General features: G+C 41.8%; 1 protein-coding gene across 1 annotated transcript; it reads left to right on the plus strand.

Moving 5' to 3' along the window:
* Positions 1-10,851: 10,851 nt before the first annotated feature.
* LOC147630672 (UDP-glucuronic acid decarboxylase 2-like) lies at positions 10,852-15,948 on the plus strand. Its single transcript, XM_086810610.1, has 7 exons — positions 10,852-11,618; positions 12,006-12,154; positions 12,282-12,361; positions 14,737-14,820; positions 14,927-15,001; positions 15,231-15,323; positions 15,414-15,948. Exons 1-7 carry the CDS (start codon positions 10,999-11,001, stop codon positions 15,633-15,635), a joined length of 1,323 nt encoding a protein of 440 aa, XP_086666736.1. The 5' UTR covers positions 10,852-10,998; the 3' UTR covers positions 15,636-15,948.
* Positions 15,949-16,448: the final 500 nt, after the last annotated feature.

Here is a 16,448-nt window from a genome sequence, read left to right on the forward strand (position 1 = left end):
TAGTTGTACTTATCTAGGTTTAACTTTCATGATTATGGACGGGCTCCCTCTTCCCTAAACCCTAGCTCGCTCGCCACACCCACACTTCAATGGTTCCATGAAAACAAACTCCAAAAAGTTCTTAGTTAGCGTACTCAAGCGCTCCCATAAGGACACCTCATCCTCACAATCTTTCCACTTAACAAGTGCCTCTTGGTACACAGTGTGCCTTGTGTTTCAATCTCAAAATCTAAGAATCCTCTTGGGTTCATGTGTAATAGATTGTGGCTCTATTATCAACTCCACCAAAATGCTTGGATAAACTAAGTTCTCCTTATGGTCAACAGTCTTTCATAGTCTACTAACATGAAAAATAGGATGAACTTGAGACCTCTCCGCTGGCAACTCAAGTTTGTAAGCTAATCCACCAACCTTCTTAAGGATTTTAACGGGACCGCAATATCTAGGTGAAAGTTTTTCACACTTTCTTGTCTTTAAAGTCTCTGACTTTGCTAGGACTTTCAAATATATGAAGTCACCTTGATCAAAGGCTACTTCTCTACGACCCTTGTCTGCATACATCTTCACACGATCTTATGCGCTACGTATGCTATCTTTTGCTGCCTGTAGCATATCTTGCATATCTTCAAGGAACTCCTTGACTCACTGTGCAACTTCTCATTCTCTAGCCCTACGGCTATAGGAGATATTGACTGGAAGCCATACATCAACATAAATGGACTAAATCCAGTCTCGCGGAATGTTTCAAACTATTATAAGCAAACTCCAAATGTGGCAGGTACTCCTCCCAATTGGATTGCTTTTTACTGATATAAGCTCGAAGCATGTCCTCTAACACTTAGTTGACTCTTTCTATCTGACCATTGGACTTTGTGGATGATCCAACTGTACTCATACTCAGAGTAGTGTCCAACTTTTTGAAGACTTCCCTCCAAAAGTAACTATCAAACTTCATATCTCTATCAGAGACTATATCTGCGGGCAGGCCATATAGTTTGTAGAGATGTTTGATGAACAACCTAGCTAACTCAGGTGTTTTCACCGTCTTTTTAGTAGGTATAAACTTAACCATCTTGGTCAATCTTTCAACCACTACCCAAACCGAATCATTCCCTTGATTAGTTCTAGGTAGGCTAGCTATGAAATCCATGGAAATACTTTCACATTTCCCTTTGGGAATATCCAATGGATGAAGCAAACCTCCAACCTTGAGGTGCTCATGCTTATTGAATTGACACTTCTTGCATTTAGTATATGAAGTCTTGGACATCATTAAACAAACTAGGCCAATAAAATTGTCTTTTGACTAGTGCATAGGTCTTCTATATCTTGGGATGACTAGCACTTTTTGGACTATTCTGACTTTCTATAAGAATTTGGGCCTGAAAATCACTAGTAGCTGGTATGCAAACTCTACCTTTGTAGAGCAGGTACTCAATCAATGGAATAGTATCTATACTTTTCCCCTCAATGAACTTTATCATCCCCAAGTGAACTAGTGTCAAATGGTTGTGAAGGGTACACCCCCGAGCTCTCTGTCTCGGTACATAATCCAAGAGACTCATCTAGTCGCTCCAGACTAGCACGCTCCTCTTCCCGCAGAAACCTTGACTAATATCTCTGGATCAGTTCTCCTTTTTGATAAGGGCGGTGGCCACTCCCGTATATAAGTGTGGCCACGTACATCGTGCCATACCTCTCAAAAAGATGAATCATGCTCACATAAACCACATAGTGACTCCAAGAGTTCACTCTTAAAGGTGGTGAAACTCAAGTTGTTCACCATCGTCATGTGGCTCAACACATCCGCTACTATGTTAAATTTACCTCTCTAGTAATGGAGTGTAAGGTTAAACTCCTATAGGATCTCTGCCCACTAAGCTTTTCTACTCTTTGACTTGAAAGCCATTTGAGACTTTCATGATCCATCCGGACCTCAAACATAGCACCATATAAATAATGTCACCACTTTTTTAGAGCATGAATAATAGCAAGTAACTCCCGCTCATAAGCTAAGTAGTTACGTTGAGCACGGTCGAGCATCTTGATTTCAAATGAAATAGGGCGTACCCTTTGCAATAAAACCACCCAATGGCCTCCCCACTAGCATATGTCTCCAAAACAAAAACGGCTCATTGGGGTCCACAATGCTTAATACTAGTGCCATCACGATGGCCACCTTAAGTTTCTCAAAACTTCTTCGTTTGAGGATCCCTCCAAAGAATAGTTTTATCCTTTGTCCTCAACTCATCAGTTAAGGGGACTACGATCTTCACATAGTTCTTTACATACTATAGGTAGAGCCCCGACATACCTAGAAAAATCTATGGTTCCTCAAGATTTCTAGGTTCAGGCCATCTGACAATGGCATCCACTTTGTCAGGATCCATCCACGTACCATCTGTGAGACAATATGGCCTAAATAGTGGATTCCTTCCCATATAGCTTATTTTCTTAAGGAGTTTGAACACTGAGCACAAATGATGTAAGTGTTCTTCTTTTGACTTACTATATATAAGTATGTCATCAAAGAAAACTACTACAAATTTTTCCAAATATGGATGTAAAATCATGTCCGTCAACATCATAAATGTCTCTAGAGCATTCATCAAAGCCAAATGGCATGACTAGGAACTCATGATGTCCAAAACGAGTCCTAAATGCAGTCTTGGGAATATCATGTTCCCTTATCTTAACTTGGTGATACCTCGATCTAAGATCAATCTTAGAAAATTATTTCACATCGTTAAGTTGGTCAAAAAACTCATCAATGCGTGGCATTGGGTATTTGTTCTTAATTGTAATTTGATTAAGAGCATGCACATCTGCATAGACCTATCTTTCATTTTTAACAAAAGAATGGGTGATGCCCATGGTGAAGAACTCGGTTGTTTAAACCCTTTCTTCATATACTCGGTTAACTACCGTTCCTCTTTGTTTACCTCAACGTGGCTTAACTTGTAAGCAGGTTTGCTTGTAGGTTTTGACCCTGGTAGCACATGAATGCCATGGTGAAGCTCCCTAGATGGTGGAATCCAATTTAGGAGATCATCGGGAAACACATCCCTAAACTCTCGCAAATAAATCACTTAAAGAAACTGCATACTTTTGTTTATTATCTTGGTTTTAGTCTTGCTATTCACATTTTGTTCATAAGAAGACAAAATAGGTTTTAGAAAATAGTGGTCTCACAACCAAGGCCATTTAAGTTATCACAACTTAAATCAGTTTCAACTTCAATCACAATTATTTCATCTACGGAAATAAATTGATGCAAGAGAGTAAAAATATATACCTTATGTGAAAAGATGCAGGGGAGAAGAGAGCTTGAGCTCTTGCAAGCACACACACTCACAAAACTCTAAAAGAGAACACACAAGGTGAGAGGCTGAAAATCTTCTTCTTCTTCACACAACACTCAACACACCATATACAAAGATAAGAATACACACAATATGAAAAGGTACTCAACCAAATACATACTAGGGTTCTCTATAGTGTGAACCCAACTAAATGAGCTGGCGCTATAACTATGCCAGTCTCTAGAATGGCTGTCACACAGCCTGTCATCCCACTAGCCGCATATCACCCATGATCTCACCAACCATGCCAGTGGTGTAAGTGTGGGGCCTATCCCCCAGATGGGTCATCAGTGTCCACCACCTCACTAGATGAGTTCGATATCTCAACATTATGTATGTCGTTGACGTCGATGGCATGGCACAACTGTAGGGTGTAGCTGGAACCTCCTGCTCACCCTATAGCCTCACCACTCTCTCCTCATGCACAAACTCTAGATTGTTATCCTAATAGCTATGAATCAGGGTAGGGCCGAGGTTATATAACCCCTCCTTGCCTAGGTATATATCGGCTCTAGCCAAGTGCATAACCTAAAAATCCAAAATGGCCTTATAGTCCTGCATAGCTAAAGTTCCCCCAAGACCACTATGTCCCAAACAGTCTTATCATGAACAATTAGCCAATGATATAGTGTTCTTATGTGTGCTCTTGGTCTCTAGAAATTGCAACTTCTAAATAATGCATAGTTAAGAAAGTTGTGAGTGGATCCATATCATCAATCATGACGGTGACTCTATGGCCACCTAACATGCTATATAGCGGACCAAATAATGTGGTCCCACTGATGGTGGCTGCCACATCACATGGGTAACGGAGAAAGTGTGGGTACTATCCGTGTGTCCTATAGTCACCTCTCTGAACTTTGTGGAACTAAGAGGTAAGTGCTAGATAGTATGTAGTTGCCGAGAGAATTTACCATCCTTCTTGGCATCACTATAACTATCTCGAGCTCCTAGCTTTGGACATGCTGCCTTGCTATGTCCAACCTTAAAATAGTTAAAGCATAGATTTTCCTTTCTAGCTTTCTCGTATTGTTCCTTATTAGTGGATTTAGATTGGTTTTTCTCTCAAAAATGGCACGGTTTCTTCACCCAATGCCCACTCTGCCCTCTCTGCTGCTCACTCTGGCCCCCTTGGCCCTTGTCACCCCAAAAGAATTTCCTCTTAAAGTTGGAGCGCTCTTTACCCTTAGTTGTTGAAACAGTTAAAGCATAGATTTTCCTTTCTAGATTTCTCGTATTGTTCCTTCTTAGTGGATTTAGATTAGTTTTTCTCTCAAAAACGACACGGTTTCTTCGCCCAATAGGTGCTATTTATGCCTTTATGGGCTAAAAATATGAATATGATAAAAATACCATGTGTGGGAGAGCCACACACGTCCGGGGGGGAGGGGGGAGATTGCACCCAATGCTTTTGTTCTTGGTATTATTAAGTATTTTTCTTCTTTATGATAAGCTATGGTGAAATGATAATGTTGATTATGTAATTTTCATGTTTTTATTTGAGTGAGAGTTTACGTAAATTCTTGGAGAAAAGATCCTATTTCATTGTGGGACCATGGTGATCCCTTGGGCCCTAGGATTGCTTATTGATTGGCAGTGTGAAGAAAGTGTATGTACGTGGCTCTCTGGGAAGGGTGGCTCTTCTTTGATTTGAATTAAGATGGGAATGCAACCACATGTACTTGTTTCGGTGAAACATCCATCACGGGCTCTAACTACTTTGTTGGTGGTGTCAGCATGATTTTAGTGGCTACCCCATTGCTCTCCACTCCTACTTAACTTTACGGGTGGACTCAAAGGCATGGCTTTGGGTCTTCACACACCAAGTTAGATTTAACGTTTGTGGAGACTCGAGGCACTATTTTCTTTAACCTTAGAGCCTAAATATAAGGGTTCCCTTCATAGAAGCCTTGAGCTTCCAACTGCTTTGTTGTGATCCATTAAAGTGTGACATACTAGGGAGTCATTGGATACTAGGGTCGACACTTGGCTCTCTTTAGCTTAGGGGGTTAGTATGGCTGCTCCAGTGCTCTACACTCCTGCTTAACTTTACGGGTGGAATTGGAGGCATAAATATGGTTCGCCACACCAACTTAGATTTGACATTTGAGGGTGTGTTTGTAGAGACTTGCGACACGGTCTTCTTTGACCTTAGAACCCAACTGTAAAGGTTGCCTTAATAGAAGCATTGAGTTTCCAACATCTTTGTTGGGATCCATTGAAGTGTGACCTGCTAGGGTGGTAGTTTGTACTGGGGCCATCGCTTGAGTCTTTTTGTCTTAGGGGGTTGGGGTGCGAACGAGGTTTTGGGATCCAAAAACAAAAGGGTTTCCCTCATAGAAGCCTTTAGCTTCTAATACCTTAACTAGGATCCAAATCAGGGATCAAGTTGAGAGTACATCTTTGCTTGAGGGTCCCACTTGGCAAACTTATAGATAGGATTTAGAAGCCTTTAGCTTCTAACACCTTAACACCGACAACTAGAGTAGGGCTCAAGTTGAGAGTACAACATATTTGCTTGAGGGTCCCACTTGGCAAATTTATGCTCATAGATAGAACTCGGACCAAATGATGGATTTCTTTGGCATTGTACTTGCCTTGGCTAGCTACCTACTCCTTCTTAGCGACCTCCCAAAAGGAGGTTCGTTAAGGTTGACCTTTAGAGGGGTTGTGTTTGTCTTTGTCGGTGAGGTTTTGGATCTCCATTATGGGTTAAAGGGGTGTCCCATATATCGAGGGAAAGAGGAGTGTTGAGTGTTAGGGATTACCAGAAATGATGGGGTTCCACCATTGTTTTGATCTCACCCGCATTGTGAAGGTTGACTATAGATATAAAGACATGTACGCTTGGGGGCCTACGGTCTCTTTGGTTATTTTTCTATCAGGCATTCACCTTGAGGCATGCCCTCCATTTTTCTATCAGGCATTCACCTTGAGGCATGCCCTCCATTTTTCATTGTCATTGTGTCAACCTCTTGTTTCTCCTCCTTTTTCTTGTGAATTTAATGTAGTAGTGGCCTTTTAGCTTGTTTTACCAACAATGAAATATCCTTCCATCTCAGCCCCATCTAGTATATCTATCTTTACTACACCTTGAGGAGCAATTTCGGTGACTTAATAGGGACTTGGCCTCTGTACTTGAGTTTCCTTTTAGTGTTCTTGACAATGTACATAGGTACCATGCCTCCTACCTTCATGCACTTATCCTTTAGTTGGTCACATCAAACCACCACTGTTTGAACCGTAGTTTTCTCACAATCTTTGCTCACTTAGTTGATCTAAGGCAACTAACCTCTTAGTGAGAGGATTTCCCTTGAGTTTATGCCTTGGTGAATTTCAAAGCCTTTGAACCAAGTATTCCATTGGCATGGCTGCGGTGTCAAGCCCGAATGCAAGGTGGAAAGGTGTGCTATTGACAACCACCTTGTATAGGCCATGTGGTAGGCCCATAGAGTGGAGTGGAACTTGTGCTTCTAGTTGTTACCGTCTTGGTGAGAATGGTGCAAAAATTCTTGTTTATGCTGACCATTTGCTTATAAGTAGTAAAGTATCGACTCTCTATGCACCACAAGGAACTCTTTGAGCAAGTACTCCACCACTTTGTTTACACAACCAGAAACAACAAGAAAATTCCAGTCATAGGAAGCTACTATGATAGAAGAAGCTAACATGTATATACTATGCATACATAAAAATCTAAAAAGCCAAAAAATAGAGAGAACACCAGAAATCTAATGATGAAAGCATTTCACACACAAAGAAATTTGAAGATGCAACAATTGTATCTTTAATAGTAGCCAATCAATGTTACAATCTTTGGAAGATGTCACTCAATTGTATCTTAAATAATAAATATAGTAGCCAATCAATGTCTTAATCTTTGGAAAATAGTACAATAACATCACAAAGACCAAGTGAGGAGTAGAGCACTCCAATCTAATGGTTGTGTCCTTGTTCCTTTGGTGGATTCCCCCTCACCTATTGCTTGCTAACTTTTATTTAGCTAACCTTCATTCTATTTGCTATTTCACATGGATTGTCATGATCAATTGTGCTGAGAGAGAGAGAGAGAGAGAGAGAGAGAGAGAGAGAGAGAGAGAGAGAGAGAGAGAGAGAGAGAGAGAGAGAGAGAGAGAGAGAGAGAGAGAGAGAGATGGGGGAGATGTATGTTGAAGAGAGTGAGAGTTAGAGATGCATGCAATTCATTTTCTTATTGGCACAAAATGATTTGGACATATTATTATTATTCTCTTTTGCACTCAGCATATTAGAATAATTTTTTTGTGGGTGCATATTCACTCTTTGGTATTAATTAATTTTTTTGTGGGTGCATTTTTAAATTTTCAAAATAACCTTATTAATTGTATGGTTGACAATAAAGTACAACCTTCAAGTATAATTAAGAAATTAGAAGCTAAGGTTTGTAAGATTTTTTTTAAAAATAAAAAATTTAATACTTTAAAATTTCCAGAGGAGAAAAAAATACATGTCAACATGAAAGTTTCATAAGAAAGGCAGTATGATTACACCAGAAAGAAGATGTTAACATGGAAGTTTTTTTAAAAAAGGCGATGTAATTACATCTGGAAAGAAGCAAATGTTGATCCTAAACAAAACACGTTTCCTCTTCAGTAAGACCCACAAACTTACAGATTTCAGGAGAGAGCGGGACAAATTCATCACCATCTACAATAACTTTCTTGAATTTATATGCTCTCTCCCATACAGATAGATAAGATGTATTGTAATCATGTGGTGACTATGACTGTTAATCATCATCAACGAATGATAGGATTTGATCTACTTCCTGGTGTAGTGTTGTTATCTTGGAGTCCATCATCATCTTCATTATCTTCCTCATCATAATCTCCGCTTCCTCTTCCATTGAAGGGGTCAAAGTATCTTGTCGGTGCAGTATCTTGAAAGAAAATATCTTCTATATCTATACATTGAGTTAGATGCGAGAGTTTCATCACTTTCCACATTGCTCTGCTGACCTTTTTTTACTCATTTCGGATCCAGTTTTTGGAATAATCCAAGAGGCTACGGGGTAGTACTTTCCAATGCGAATCATTTTCAAGAGAGTAGTTTGTAAAGATGCACTTAGTTTATTGGCTATATATATATATATCTAGATAGATGTATACTCTTTCAAAAAGATTGACAGGTGATAAGCAAACTTTATTCTTTAAGTCCCCCTGGCCATATGAGGCGTATACTTGACGTCCTCTATAATTTCTTCAGCAGATATGTTGTGCAAGAAAAATTAAAAAAGTGGTTTATGCAAATCTTTCATGCAATAACCCACCATGCCTTCTAGCGCATGCATCTTAATTTGTCTGAGACCTCTACACATAACTAATGCACCCTCAGGCTTGAATAAATTCCATCCTAAATATCTCTTTATGGTTTTTCCTATGCTTATCAAGGATGGTGCCATCAAACTAGCTACCATTTGAAAATGCAAGTGGAAGGAAGAATTGATCTGATGCAAATTTGTCGAAAAAATGTACATCATGGCTTCTTTTATATACAAAGATGGCCTGCTATATATTAGTCCAAAAAAAAGTTGCAACCTAAAAAAGATTTGGGTTGCATATTATGGACACCATAATATGGACACCATATTTAGCATCATGGAAATAAGACAAATGCTGTAACAGAGACAAAAAAAAGGACAACATTCATGCAAGAATATATAACAAAAAAAAATGTTTTTGTAGGAAAAAAAAGAAATGAAAAATTGTTACCAGAAGAGCCCGCTTTATTTTTCACTGCACGGAGGTATGCACAATTAGGTTCCTTTCGGAGGCGTCTCGATTTGAGGACATGCTCTGGGAATAGTGGAAGTGGAAGGTTTTGCTTCATGACAGAGCAGTGGTGAAGTACATGGACTAGCATGCTGATCAAAACGAACCAGCAAGGATGAAGATGGACAACGATCATGATACCTTCATGATATTAGTGATATCATGAAAAGCTTTCCTCCTTCGGTGGCATCACAACCACATGATATAGAGGGTGAAAACAGAATCTATTGAATTGAATTGAGAATAGTGACCAAGGTTCATTAAATACTGCAGAGAACGAATTACGAAATGACACACTAAGGATTCTAGAACTAGGCCATATCGCAGAGTGCCAATAATGCAGAGACACGAAATAAATTTGAGAAGAAAATGTATCGGTGCACGTTACACACCATGCATGTTAACAGATGGCAGATCTCATATGATTATACGAGAAGCAACGAACATGCACAACAGAAGGAAATCCAAGGAGCTGGAATCGGAAGCCATCCAGAAGCATGCACATGTTCATAGAAAATCTCAGATGAAACATCATACGAATATATGAGCAGCACCAAACATCCATAGAGGAAGGAAATCCAAGGAGCAGGAACTGGAAGCCATCTAGAAGCCATCCAGAAGCACGTGCAAATCCACGGTAGCAAGAAAACCTGGGAAGCAACGAACATGCACAGCAGAAGGAAATCCAAGGAGCTGGAATCGGAGCCATCCAGAAGCACGTGCATGTTCATGGAAAATCTCAGACGAAACGTCATACAAATATATGAGAAGCACCGAGCATCCACCACAGAAGAATGAATCCAAGGAGCAGGAATCGGAAGCCATCCAGAAGCACGTGCAAATCCACATCAACAAGAAAACCCGAGAAAACACGGATAGCATGTTAGACATGTGGCAAAAATGCAAAGTTCCAAAAGCGTCATACAAATATACGAGAAGCACCGAACATCCACAAAAGAATGAAATCCAAGGAGCAGGAACTGGAAGCCATCCAGAAACACGTGCAAATCCACAACAACAAAAAAACCTAAGAAAACACAGATAGCATGTTAAACCTATGAAAACACGGATAGCATGTTAGACGCATGGCAGAAATGCAAAGTTCAGAAAAAAATATATGCAACCCAAAAAAGATTTGGGGTGCATATTAGAATTAGCGGGGAACTTCATATTGTAGTTCTAACTAAGAGTATGTAGCGGGCTGCCAGGAGAAAGGCTCGTGTAGGGGGGGGGGGGGGGGGGGACTTTGAGAGCGCAAGTCGAATCAGCGGGCGACGTGGGACGTGCACGTTCTCTACCCCACTCAAAAGGTGGTATCCCAACACAATTTCTTGGAGTATGGAACAGGTCGCACCTGCTACGTAATATCCCCGCGCAACAACAGAGAGACCTCCTCCCGACTCCCGAGCGGCGAGTCCCCCGCCCCCAGCGAGTCCGAGTCCCCCCCTGCCCCGCCCCCAGCGAGTCCGAGTCCGAGTCCGCCCCCCCTCTCGTCCATGTGTTGGAAGAAACAGTCGTGGGCGGGTGTTTTCCACCAACAGCCTTTCGGTAACAGGACAAGAGGAGTGCTCACGCCCTCACATGTAGCCTCCCCTAAAGCGGGGGATTCGCATTTTTTTTTCGACGCGTCAATCTCTTTGGAGAGAGACAGAGGAGGATTGATCGGGGTGCATCGCAAAGCCACAATTTTGAGGGGTTGCCCATATATATTTTCTCGTCCACCGCTTGTCTCCTCCTTTCACCTCTCACCTTCCCCGTGAAGACGGTGGTGTTGATACCTTGACTTCGATCCTGCCTGTGGCTGTGGAGCGGGTGGCCTGTAAGAGATGTTGGCGAATTTGAACCACCGGCGGGCCGAGGAGGGTAAAGCGCCCATCGATTCATACCACCCAAAGCCCTATAAGCCCTGGCTCATGGGCCAGGCGTTGGATTACCTGCTGCGCGAGCAGCGCCTCCTCTTCATCGTGGTGGGCATGACGCTGGCCTCTACCCTCTTCCTCCTCTATCCGCACCTCCTCCCGCATTCAGAAAGTCAGTCTGCCCTGCTGCTGCTGCAACAACAACAACAACAGCACAACCATCTCCACCGCATGCCCATGGAGAGAGCAAGCCTCAGCTTCGGGTCCAGTTCTTCCGTGGTGAACCCCGGGGCCAAGGTTCCCCTGGGCCTCAAACGCAAGCCTCTGCGTGTTCTGGTTACGGGCGGCGCAGGGTTCGTGGGCAGCCACCTTGTGGACCGCCTCATCAAGCGCGGGGACAGCGTGATCGTGATGGATAATTTCTTCACGGGGCGCAAGGAGAACGTGATGCATCACTTTGGCAACCCGCAATTCGAGCTCATCCGACATGATGTGGTGGAGCCGCTGCTTCTGGAGGTCGACCAGATCTACCATCTCGCATGCCCTGCTTCACCTGTCCACTACAAACACAATCCCGTCAAGACCATCATATCTTTCATTGCTTTGCACATCTCTGTGGGCTGAAATGGTTTTCTTTTTGTATGTTCGGCTAGATGTATGCAACCGCCCATACCATAGGGAGCAGATTGGCTTAAAAAGAATGCTAACAAGTCGGTAAATTTGCAGGGTAGGCCAAATTTTTCTACAGATATGGCATCAATAGGTCTCGCTTAGTTCTGGGCACAACACCCAACAATGGCATGGCCCTCTCTCTCTCTCTCTCTCTCTCTCTCTCTCTCTCGGCAGAGATGCATTTTTCACTTAATTAATTTATAATCTTCTAATTGGGGACATAGTCTAGATTTGCGTCATTGCATTTAGAGATGTATGTATATGTATGTATGGTTAGATGAGCGTCCTTGACTTCTCAAGTACAAGACAAATGTCGTTGGAACGCTGAATATGCTTGGTCTCGCAAAGAGAGTTGGTGCTCGCTTCTTACTCACCAGTACAAGCGAAGTATATGGAGATCCTCTAGAGCATCCACAAAGAGAGACATACTGGGGCAATGTAAATCCAATAGGTATTGTCTTTTCACCCCTTTAAACACTTATCTTGAATTCATCAGATGTGATGTTTTCTCTTGGATGGACTTTTTTTTTGGCTGTTTTTTTTTTTTGGCCGTGCCAAAAATGTTCGTTGTGTAACAGGGGTTCGAAGCTGCTATGATGAAGGTAAACGAACAGCAGAAACCCTCACGATGGATTATCATAGGGGTGCAAACGTTGAGGTAGGGATGCCTTTTCAACTTACAATTGTTACCCTGTGTGAGCCAAATGTTAAAAGGCTGAACTGAAGACATCACTACAGGCCAAAGTCCTGATTTTTAGAGGTAGCTTAAACCACTCACCTGGGTGTTTGCTCCGTTCCCTGAAGCCACATTTAATAAAATGAGTGGAAATGTAGGAGTACAGGCATGAAATTTACCTTCGAGTTGGAGAGCCCCAATGCCAAGTCACAGTTTTATTAATGTTTTGACCCTTAGGTAGCACCCCTGTGGCATCTTCACAACTAGAAACACTGTCCATCTTGGGCTCATTGTTAGGCGTACTGATCATTCTTTACCCAAGTTGCATAAATGTTTATCAACCTCAGCCCAAGGTTATGACTACTTCACTTTAAAGATGACCTTTTGATGACATGTATCTGATTTGACATAGAGTCTCTTTTTATCCCACGGGTGCACATGCTAGACTTGGGAGTCCTGTTTTCTTATCATTTTGGAGCTATGATAACTATGCCGTATGGACAGGTGTGAGGGCATGAATTGTATGGCAGGGTGTGAGCTACATGTGGGTGCTGTGATCTACATATGGGTGCTGTGATCTGGTGTTTTTGCCGTGAGCTACATATGGGTGCTGTGATCTGGTGTTTTTGCTGTGCTTGAGCATTGGGCACATATAATTCTTGGCATCTGTGCTTGGATAAGGCCGGTTCTACATCTTGAAGGTTTCTAGCAGTGGGTGTCAGTTGAATTTGGCCTTGAGACTTGTATATCCATATCTTGCATATTTGTGTGGCCGGTCAGCAAGTTTTTGGCAGGGTAAACTGGGACCTACACCTGTGGAGGGTTGCCCCAGCTGGATTGTTTTATGTGTGGTAGCATGTTGGTGTCTTCATTGCATGTTTAATATGATGTCTTCAATGTGTGACTTGGTAGCTCACTGATGGAAACCTTATTGAATACATACAGCAGGTACAGTTCGGCTTTGGAAGGGTGGTGTAAATTGAAATTGGCTTTTGTTCTTATCTTGGTCAAAAGATACCCTAGGGGAGACTTCAGTGTAGTTTCTACTTTCCATCTCCTTGGCCAAACTCATTTGCTGCTTCTCCTTGGCCAAACTCGGAGCACTTTTAAGACATGGAAAAGGCTTATTTGGTTCTGGCTGAAAAGCCTTTTTTGAAGACTCCTAAAAGATGTGCGTGTAGCAAGGTCCCTTGTTTGAATCATTTGGCTCCTCATATCATTGACAGCTGTCCACATGAAAGTTATGTTTGGTTCATTCAGTGTTTTTGGGGCCATTCTTAAAAATGGTTTGATTGAAGCCCTGATACCAACAGGCAAAAACCATAATCATATTGAAGTTTGGGTACCAAGTGTAAGGCTCTTGGACGTGGATGACGTTATTGGCCCTTGTTTTATTTATTAGCTTTTAGGCTTTAGTTATAAGCTTTTAGCTATAACTAGCCCCTGGTTATTATTTATAAGCCCACGGCAAATCAGACCTCATCCTGCTAGCGCTGTTAGCCTAAGTGTTAACCCTCCAGGTCCCCACACCCGGCTAAGCCTTAACCCTAACTTGGGTTAGCACATGCCTCTCACCTTGGGTTAACCTAACCCTAGCTGATCGGGACATAACAAGGGCAAAGAGAGAGAGAGAGAGAGAGAGAGAGAGAGAGAGAGAGAGAGATTTTATTGAGGACAACTGAAGACTCAATGGGTCTATGAGACCAAAAAGTGTAACAAAAGTTCCATTTGTATACTTAAGATCATAAACATGTTGGGGGGGGGCCAGGGGGGGGAGAGAGAGAGAGCATTTCACGTTTTTTTGAGGCGGAATACGGCCTATGAGATTCAATAAATGATAGATGATAAGCATACAAAGAATCGAGCAAACTGATCATGTAAGGGCAGAGAGAGAGAGTTCCTCCGGGTGCTTCAGTATGTCTCTAACGAAGGCAGTGAGTATTGGATGAGGGTACTCCGAGCTACACCTATGGTTCGGAGTAATTAGTGAGGAAAAGCTAGTACATCACATGGTGGCCTTGTGGCCATTTTTGTAAAGTAATTTTGGTAATATATCTTCTATTACAAAAAGAGAGAGAGAGAGAGAGAGAGAGAGAGAGAGAATATATGGTATGTAAGCTCTGTTTTCCGCAGTCAAAGATAGCAATGTGTGTATGTTCTCTGTGATTCTGATCCATCATTCGACTCCCAATCTCATATTGTAGATGGTGGAGCTGAATTGAATGTGGCAGTGATGGTTTGTATGCTTTGAGAGAGAGAGAGGGATTTCTGTGCTGTTTTTTCATGATTGTACTGCAATAGAGCATGCCACGTAGTGAATGTTTTCTTTGTTTTATCTCACCTGGGAATGATGACAGGTGCGCATTGCTCGCATCTTCAATACATATGGTCCAAGAATGTGTATTGATGATGGACGAGTTGTCAGTAATTTTGTTGCCCAGGTTCACACTCTCTTTCCCCTTGCAGTATGAATTCGAAGATGTATTGCTGAGCTAAGTGATCAGCATCTCTAGTGTCACAAAGTGTTGGTTTTCTTATCCTTGACAGGCCTTAAGAAAGGAGCCAATGACAGTTTACGGGGATGGCAGACAAACGAGAAGTTTTCAATTTGTCTCTGATCTTGTAAGGACAACCCCATCTTCCCGGCACCCACCCTCCCCTTTAACCTGCCTGTGTGTGTGTGTGCATGTGCATGTGTGTGTGGTTAATTCATTGGGTTCCTAGTCAAGAGATCTCTTGTTCATGATTTATCATGATAAATTTAGTTCAACCTACTGGCAATACCTGTCTAGGTAACTTGGGTTTGTTTTATTTACTTGCATTTGACATGATGTTTGGTTGTGCTTCAAAGGTGGAAGGTTTGATGCGTCTCATGGAGGGTGAGCATATTGGACCCTTCAATCTCGGAAACCCTGGAGAATTTACCATGCTGGAGCTTGCTGAGGTGGGCATTGATTAAGTGCCAATTGACGGTTTCCTGGCATTGTCTTCATGTGGTTTGCTGTAACTTACAATGTTTATTTACAAAAATCAGGTTGTGAAAGAAGTTATTGATCCGAATGCTAAGATTGAATTCCGGAAGAATACTGAGGATGATCCACATATGAGGAAACCAGACATCTCCAAAGCAAAGAATTTGCTAGGGTGGGAACCAAAAATCTCTTTGAAAGCTGGCCTTCCATTGATGGTGGAGGATTTCCGACAAAGGGTATTTAACAACTTGAAGGAAGGAGTCACAGGTGAGGAGACCAGTTGAGTTCCCAATTTCAACCCTACGTTTTCTTAGGTAAGATGTTCACCTCTACGTTTTCTTCTTGACACCAAGTCAAATATCATGTTCTTGTAATTCACTTTTACATATTTATTGGAGAATAGGGGACATTACCACCATTTCTTGGCTTTTTTGCCTATAGCTATTTTAAGGGTTTTGTAATATAGTGTAGTGAGTATCCAATAGTACTGAAATTGTAGAAGATTGTGGCACCATTTCTTGGCTTTTTTGCCTATAGCTATTTTAAGGGTTTTGTAATATAGTGTAGTGAGTATCCAATAGTACTGAAATTGTAGAAGATTGTGGCTGTCTACGAAGTGTTTTGTTTTCTTTATTTGAAAAGCGGAGTCATCTTTTGACTAGTGCCCAAGTGAAGCCAACTCATTGTTGGGCAGTTAAGGCCGGCCATACCATGGCCAGGTTGGCAGAAGCCAATCAGGCCTTTTCTTGTGTCCTGTAGGTGACCCTGAAGCTTTCTTTAAAATCCAATGCGTCCTACAGCCTTGAGTTTTCGTAGTGTGCAAAGCATGCAATGCCGCATTGCAAAAAATCATGGTTGTGCGCTTGGGGGCATCTATATGTGTAAGCAGCGTTATGTTTGTAAGTAAGGCCAAATATAAAAGGCCATTTCTTGTGGATAAGGTGGTTTAAGCATTGTGTAAGATTCAAGGTTCTTGTAATAACAAGAATCTTGTAATCCACTGCCAAGATTTGGTTGATTCAGTTGTTCTATGTGTAGTTCCAAGTGTATGTGAGTAAATTAACTGGTTGTGAACATAGTGGCAAACTAGATATTTG

This window comes from Cibotium barometz, chromosome 16 (genome assembly GCF_041138505.1).
Source record: "Cibotium barometz isolate CiBa-2024 chromosome 16, ASM4113850v1, whole genome shotgun sequence".
NCBI lineage: Eukaryota > Viridiplantae > Streptophyta > Polypodiopsida > Cyatheales > Cibotiaceae > Cibotium > Cibotium barometz.

Coding starts and splice junctions, on each gene's coding strand:
- LOC147630672 (XM_086810610.1), top strand. CDS start 10,999: ATGTTGGCGAATTTGAACCACCGGCGGGCCGAGGAGGGTAAAGCGCCC. Junction 12,155..12,281: donor GGGCAATGTAAATCCAATAG/GTATTGTCTTTT, acceptor GTTGTGTAACAG/GGGTTCGAAGCTGCTATGAT. Junction 15,002..15,230: donor TTCAATTTGTCTCTGATCTT/GTAAGGACAACC, acceptor TGTGCTTCAAAG/GTGGAAGGTTTGATGCGTCT.